Source organism: Rhincodon typus, chromosome 12 (assembly GCF_021869965.1).
Source record: "Rhincodon typus isolate 14 chromosome 12, sRhiTyp1.1, whole genome shotgun sequence".
Lineage (NCBI taxonomy): Eukaryota > Metazoa > Chordata > Chondrichthyes > Orectolobiformes > Rhincodontidae > Rhincodon > Rhincodon typus.
This window is the reverse complement of record NC_063343.1, coordinates 64419145-64427433: the sequence shown is the minus strand read 5'-3', so window position 1 is coordinate 64427433 and position 8289 is coordinate 64419145. Positions and strand designations below refer to the sequence as shown.

General features: G+C 45.5%; 1 protein-coding gene across 1 annotated transcript in view; it reads left to right on the top strand.

The window, feature by feature from the left end:
• The window catches only part of LOC109919926 (arylsulfatase I-like), a 34808-nt gene extending 26764 nt beyond the window's left edge, over window positions 1-8044 (top strand). The window contains exon 2 of the mRNA XM_020519958.2: window positions 5479-8044. Coding sequence (XP_020375547.1) covers window positions 5479-6874 — 1396 coding nt within the window. The 3' untranslated portion in view covers window positions 6875-8044. The remainder of the gene's footprint in view (window positions 1-5478) is intronic.
• The last annotated feature ends 245 nt before the right edge of the window (window positions 8045-8289 follow it).

Genomic DNA, 8289 nt, shown 5'->3' with positions numbered 1-8289 from the left:
TTTCCTGCTCCTCTGATGCTGCTTGGCCTGCTGTGTTCATCCAGCTCTACACCTTGTTATCTCAGATCCTCCAGCATCTGCCATTCCTACTATCTCTGAAAGTCTAAACTCAGTTATGTGAAAACTCAAGAAAGAGGCTATCAGATTCTCAAATGAGCAGCAGTCAATTGCGATAGATGTTAGAGAGAAGGGAATTCTCTCTGGTGAGGATACTGTAAAGGAATGCTGTTGGGAATAAGGGGATTCTATTCCACCATGCATTTTAAAATCTATGAATTATGTAAATACTATTTCCGTGCTTCTTCATTTCTTTTGTGTAATAAATTTCTGTTTTACTATCAAATTGCAATGCTTATGTTTCGGTAAAAGAATTCTCATTAAAACTAAAAAATAGACAAAATTTGATCTATCAAACCAGTTTACAGTGTGGGATCTGACAGGCCTGGTTCATAATGTACTTTAGGGAAGAAAATCTGTTATCCTTGCCTTGTCTGGCCTACACGTGACTCCAGACCAACTGGAATTGGTTGACATTTAATATTTGACATTTGGGCAACTGGGGATGGGCATGAAAGGTGACCTTGTCAGTGATGCCCCACATTCCATGCAAGAATAGCAGTGTTATAGAGGTGGAGTTAAGTGGAGATAGCCCATTAGTGCCTTTGGATTCACAAAAATCCATCAATTTAAAATTATTATTGACGTCACTACAGAAGAAAGTTACAAATGTGCACCACCTTTTACATTTAGCCATGTTTCTTAGTTTTGCTCCTGAAAGGCCTGTCTCTGGTTTTATTGCACTTCCACCTATGTGTCTCTCATCAAAGACTTCTGTTCCCATTCAGATGTTTATGTAAATATCAGAGGAAGGAGAATTAACATTTCTGTAGAATAAAATCCACGAATGTTCCTGCTTCTCTCTTCTATTCATTGACTTTTTCAGTGCCAGCCATTCATTAAAATAATTCCCAATAAAGATTTTTTTCATATTCCTGCAGACCTGTAAATCTCCCAGCATTTCTGTCTGACTTGTCAAAATAAACTGGCTGAAGAAGAACACATAACAGAATCTGACAAGCTGAGGCAAGTTCTTGATCAAAGCGTTGGGTTTAACACTATTAAATATTTAGAGGCTTATTCTTCTGGAACTGTTTATACTTTAATCCAGGTTGGTGAGCAAAAAGCAAAGGGTCTTTCTTATTCGCGGTTGTCCCCATGATGCAAGCTATGCACAGAAGACTCTTGGAGCCTGCAGTTAGTTTGCAAAAGGAATTTTCTTTCATTTGTCAACAGGATGTGGGCATCCCAGGAGCAGCATTTGCTATCTATCTCTAAATGCCCTTGAGAGGATGATGGTGAGCCAACTTCCTAATTGTGACTAAGTGGTTTGCTAGTCTAGCTAAGGGTCAACCACCAGATTCTCATGGAGGGCCAGGGAGCTGAAACAAATGGGGTTTTTTGTTATGAGAATCCAGCAGCTTCAGTACTGACAATAGCTTTTCTTTTCCTTAGAAAAATAATTCTGAATCTATTCAATTAATTCAATTTAAGTTCTCCAGCTGTGTGGTAGGACTCTTAAGCTTGAGGCTCCAAGTTATTGGACCATGTCTTCTTACTGTAACTTAACTACTTTGCTACTGCCTTCGCTGACTGCAACACAAATTGAGATGTGAGCCAAGTATAAAAACCTGCTAGTGACAGAGATCTGGTGAATGACGATACTGGCGTAGAAAAGATAACACCATAAAATGTAGGAGCTGAACTTGGCCATTCGGCCCATAGAGTATTCTCCGTCATTTGATGATGGCAGATATGTTTCTCAGCCCCGTTCTCCTGCCTTCTCCCTGTAACTGTTGATCCCCTTACTAATAAAGAATCCTTTAAGAAAAAACTGAAAGAACTGCAGAGGCTGTAAATCAGAAACACAAACAGAAATTGCTGGAAAAAGCTCAGCAGGTCTGGCAGCATCTGTGGAGAGGAATCAGAGTCAAAGTTTCGGGTCAAGTGACCCTTCCTCAGAACCTATCTATCTCAGTCTTAAATACGCTCAATGACTTGGCCTCCAGAGCCCTCTGTGGCAATGAGTTCCACAGATTCACCACCCTCTGGCTGAAGAAATTCCTCATCAGCTCAGTTCTAAACGGCCATCCCTTCATTCTGAGGCTTTGTCCTCAGACCCTAGTCTTTCCTATTAATGGAAACATCTTCTTCGTGTCCACTCTATCCATACCTCTTTGTGTTCTGTAAGTTTCAATCAGATCTCCACCCCCATCCTTCTAAACTCTATCAAGTACAGGCCAGAATCTGCAACTACTCCTCATATGATAAGCCCTTGATCCCTGGGATCATTCTGGTGAGGGCAGCATTTATTGTCCCTCCATAAGACCATAACAAAAAGGGTGGCACAGTAGTTCAGTGGTTGGCACAGCTGCTCTACAGCACCTGGGACCTGGGTTTGATTCCAACCTCGGGTAACTGCTTGTGTAGAGTTTGCACATTCGCTCCGCGTCTGTGTGGGTTTCCTCTGGGTGCTCCGGTTTCCCCCTACAGCCCAAAGATAGGTATATTAGCCATGGGAAATGCAGGGTTACAGGGATGGGGTGGGTCTGGGCGGGACGCCCTTCAGTGGGTTAGTGTGGACTTGATGGGCCAAATGGCCTGCTTCTACACTGTAGTGATTTTATGAAACAAAGGAACAGGAGCAGGCCATTCAGCCCCTCAAGCCTGCTGTACCATTCATTAGGTTCACAGCTGACGTGATATTCCTCACACTCACTTTCCTGATTTTTGTGTAATCCTTGATTCCCCGACTGATCAAGAATCTACCTATATCAGCCTTAAATGTACACACAGACTGAGTCCCCACTGCTCTCTGTGGCAATGAGTTCCAAAAATTCACAATCCCCTAAGAGAAGAAGCTCCTTCTCATCTCAGTCTTAAGTTGGCACCCTTTCTTCTGAACCTACACCCTCTGCTCCTAGACTCATTTTCTTTTATTCACTTGTGGGACATGGGCATCACTGGCTGGGCCCAGCATGTATTGCTTATCCCTAGTTGCCCTTGAGAAGGTGGTGGTGCGTTGCCTTCTGGAAATGCTGCAGTCCTCCTGTTGTAAGTAGACCCACAATGCCAACAGGGAGGGAGTTCCAGGATTTTGACCCAGCGACAATAAAGGAATGGCGATTGTATTTCCAAGTTAGGATGGTGAGTGGCTTGGAGGGAAACTTGAAGGCGGTGGTGTTCCCATGTATCTGTTATCGTTGTCCTTCTAGATGGAAGTAGCTGTGCATTTGGATGGTGCTGTCTGAGGATCTTTGGTGAATTTCCAAAGAGGGGAACCAATCTCTCAGCATTTGCCTTGTCAAACACCTTAGGAATCCTGTAATGAGGTAATCTCATTCTTCCAATGAGTAGAGTCCAAACCTAATCCCTAATTGCCCTTGAATTGAGTAATTTGCTTGGCTACTTCAGGAGATGGAGTGAAAAGTCAACCACAGTGATGTGGGTCTGGAATCACATGTAAGGTGGACAACCCAGATGGAAAAAGCAATTACACATGAAAGTAATACTTGGAAATGAATGTACTGGGGCTCCATACAGATGTGTACAAGAACAGTATGTTTCATTTGCCAGTTTCTGTTTTCTGGGGCAGATAAGATTTCCTTCCCTAAAGGATGTTAGCGAACTAGAAGGGGTTTTAAAGCAATTGATAGAAACGTGGAGAATAGGAGTAGGAGTAGGCCATTCAGCCCTTCAATCTGCTTTGCCATTCACTATAATCATGGCTGATCATTCAACCAGTTCCTGCTTTATCCCCATACCCTTTAGTCCTTTTAGCCTAAAAACTATATGTAACTCTTTCGTCAAATCATTGAATGTTTTGACCTCAGCCATTTTCTGTGGCAGAGAATTCCACAGGTTCCCCAGTGTCTGGGTGGAGACATTTCTCCTCATCTCAGTCCTAAATGGCCTACCATGTACCCTTAGATTGTGATCCCTGGTTCTGGACTTCCCAGTCATTGGAAACATTTACCCTGTCTAGTTACCCTGATGGTAGTTTAATGCCCACCATTACTGACGCTAGTTTCAAATCCCAGGTTTATTCAATGGATGTAAATTAACGGGATTTGAAATCATGTACATTGTGTGTTGATGATTGATTTTCTGTCACATGTCCTGAAGTACAGTGAAAAGATTTGTTTACAAGCGGTACAGGCAGATCACAGTAAGCAAAGGATGCACTGATCAAAAAGACATAGACAGGTACGGGGATGATGGTGGTCTTCTGGAAGCAGGTGGGGACTTTGGTTTGTAGGAGGGAGAGGTTGACGATGTTGGTGAATACCTCTATCAGTTGGTCCATACGGGATCTGAGTGCTTGGCTGGGTACACCGTCCAGGCCAAAGGCTGGGCAGCTGGATTACTAGCCCGGTGCCATTACCACTGTTGTGAAACAAGTCCTCACCACTGCTCGTCATGGAGTATGAGCTGCCTGGTAGATAATCTGTCACCATTCACTTCCCTGGTAGCAATCTAGAAAGCCTGCCATGTTTTAGAGGAAAACACTTTAAGGAGAAGCAGTGGGTTTGTGATTATGTCACTGGTCTAGCAATCCAGAACCCCTTTTTGCAGATGGTGACATTTGAATTCAGTGGAAAATCTGGAATAAAGAGCTGGCCATCTGATTGTTACAAAAATCCAACTGGTTCACTAATGCCTTTCAGCAAAGGAAATCTGCTGTCCTTCTCCGATTCAGCCCACGTGTGACTCCAGATGTATTTGTAACGGTCCTCCGAACAATGAGGAAAAAGGGGGAAAAGAATCAGCTGGCCTGAGCCCACGTCAGCAAATTTTTAAAATATCTGACAAGAGGAAGCTCATGTTTTAAACAGGAAATGGTTCATTGCGTGATAACAACCGGGGAACTAATGCAATAGACATCATTACAGAGACTGTGAGGGAGACTGAGAAGTTAGGTTTTAAGATTTGATTCTCACGTTGCTCTCATATACCTCCGTCAGTGTGGCCCCCAAGGCAATCTGTTCTTTTCACACACAACTGAGCGATTTTCCCATCATTAAAATCATTGCAACTCTTTTTTTGACTCTTCTTTTGTTGTCCTTTTTAAACACTAGCCGCCAACAGTAAAACACCCCTGTGACCGATTAGAGATTTACATGCAAAGCCCACTAAGGACATAGCAAGCCATCCCAAATGATGGGACGGTGGGGAGCGAGGGGAGGGACTAAATCAAAATGGAAGAGGAGATAAAGCAATGCAGCTAAGGCACTCTTTAGGATTCTGCCCTAATTTGACGCTGCAGTCACAGATGGCCTAAGTGGACCCCATTACACTGGGACATAGTATCATAGAATTTGCTAGCTGATTGGTTGCATGCTCTGTGTTGAGGTAAGGTGCTGTACATAATGAACGCTTTGCTCTCTGTTCACTAATGGGTTCCCTTTGGCTTCTCTCCAGGTATCAGATCCATACTGGCCTGCAGCACTCCATCATTCGGCCCAGACAACCCAACTGCTTGCCCCTCGACCAGGTGACCCTGCCCCAGAAGCTGCAGGAAGCCGGCTATTCCACGCACATGATTGGCAAGTGGCACCTGGGCTTCTACAAGAAGGAGTGCCTCCCCACGAGGAGAGGCTTCGATACCTTCTTTGGCACCTTGACCGGCAGCACCGACTACTACACCTACGACAACTGCGATGGCCCCGGCGTCTGCGGCTTTGACCTCCACGATGGCGAGAACGTGGCCTGGGAGTACAGCGGGAAGTACTCCACCTCTCTCTACGCCCAGAAGGTGACGAAGATCCTCGCCACGCACAGCCCCAAGGAGCCCCTGTTTATCTACGTGGCCTTCCAGGCCGTACACACCCCGCTGCAGTCTCCGAAGGAATACATCTATCAGTACAGGTCCTTCGGAAACGTGGCTCGGAGGAAATATGCTGCCATGGTCACCTGCATGGATGAGGCCATCAAGAACATCACCTTGGCCCTCAAGAGGTACGGCTATTACAACAACAGCCTCCTCATCTTCTCAACCGATAACGGAGGACAGCCTTTCTGGGGGGGTAGCAACTGGCCTCTCCGAGGCCGCAAAGGCACCTACTGGGAAGGGGGCATCCGAGGCCTTGGCTTTGTCCACAGCCCTTTGATCAAGAAGAAGAGGCGGGTGAGCAAGTCACTGATGCACATCACGGACTGGTACCCCACCCTGGTGTCGCTGGCGCGGGGCAACATGACGGAGAGCCCACCTCTCGACGGGTACAATCTCTGGCCGACCATCAGCGAAAGCAAGAGGTCTCCCCGCACCGAGATCCTGCACAACATCGACCCCTTGCACAGCCATGCCAAGTTCGGCTCCTGGGAAGAAGGGCACAACCTCTGGAATACTGCCATCCAAGCCGCCATCAGGGTGGGAGATTGGAAACTGCTAACCGGGGACCCAGGCTACAGTGATTGGATCCCACCGCAGACTCTACCCACTCTCCCAGGAAGTTGGTGGAACCTTGAGAGGCAGCGGGCGGGTCACCGGAGGTCAGTGTGGCTCTTCAACATCACCGCAGACCCTTACGAGCGCGAGGAGGTCTCCAGTAAGCACCCAAAAGTGGTCAAGAAGTTGCTGGCCAGGTTAGCTTATTATGACAGCACCTCCATCCCAGTGAGGTATCCAGCTGATGACCCCAGAGCTAATCCAGAACTCAACGGGGGCGCCTGGGGACCCTGGGCAAGTGAGGACGAGGAGGATCAGCAGGAGAACGGGGTAGTGAAACATAAAAGCAAGAAAAAGTCCTGCAAGATTTGCAAGCTGAAATCATTCTTCAAGAAACTGAACACACGGATAATGTCCAACAGGATATAATGAATCAGGAGAAACGACTGTGTACATTTGTGCGTGTGAGATCGACAATGAGCTCACCGTTTTGGGGTCTGTCGGTAAAAATGTTGACTTCCTTATGAATTATTTTGGTTGCTTCCCATGCAGTTTACATCGGGATACGAACCTGTCTGCCTCCAGATTTTTCCACACTGCTTCTCCCCCCTCTTCCCTCTCTCAAATCCAGCACTGGGATTTGATTTTTATCAACACACATTGCACAGTCTCGGTTTGCATTCCCTTCAGCACAGAAAGGAATGATCCAGTTGAGGTGTTAAATACATTCAAAGAGTTTAATAGTTTCTCTATATCCTCCTATTTCTTCCAGGGGGTGGTGCAGAGTTGTGGAACAAGGAGAAACAACGTGAAAATGAGAATGAGTCTGCCAAGGGGATCCTCTGTGTTCTCCTTTGTGTGCTCCTGTGTGGGACATTCGGGGGTTTGTACACTGATTGCAGCTTGTGAAAGATCTCATACATACCTTTTCTGATGAAGGGTCTAGGCCCGAAACGTCAGCCTCTCTGCTCCTATGATGCTGCTTGGCCTGCTGTGTTCATCCAGCCCTGCACCTTGTTGTCTCATACATAATGCTGTTGTGACCATTATGAGTGTACGCTCGGCTGTCGGTGGGTTGAGTTCCAAAAGGTTCTTCCATTGATTTAACCGTGTAAGGGCATCCTGTCCCATTGTGGTTACCTCTCTGTCAGACTCCACTAGTTTGTTTCAACCAACTGTTCTCTTTCAGCTCAAATTGTTCTGTTCAATTCAGCAGGCAAACTGCAATTTCAAACATCGATGTAATTGCCGAGGTTTGCACCCATCCAGTTTGCACATGACAAACTGGTTTAACCCTTTCCATTAACCCTTTGCCTACTGCAGCGACACCAGCGTCCTAAGAGTGAATAGAATTAAGAAAACAGGGCACTTGTTTGAACCTTGGTGGAGCGAAATGTTCATTTCTCCAGTTGGCATTGTTTCTATCAGACAAATGATGAGATTGTCTGTTAAACGGGTTGGATTTAAAGAGTGAGTAACCCAAATGCAATTTAATTGTCAGTGTAAAACCTGAAGTTCAGTTGAGTGACTCAGTTGGGGCTATTCTGATACTGTGGAATTCTTGGGAAATAAATAAAGTCAACCAATTATTTTTTAAAAGAGGTTTTGATGATGTGTATTGACTATAATGACGGACACTGGAAAATAAACTGAAACAACTGGAAGACCAGAATAACTGAGCTTAATCTTTCGAGCAATTTTTTTTACCTCTCTTGATACTTTGTCTTTCTTTCCCTCCTGGATGTTTGCAGCAACAGCTACACTTGAAGAGCTCAATGTTATCCAGGACAGGTCAACCTGCTACTTTTGGGCTCAATCCCTGAATCCTCCACCATTGCTGCACT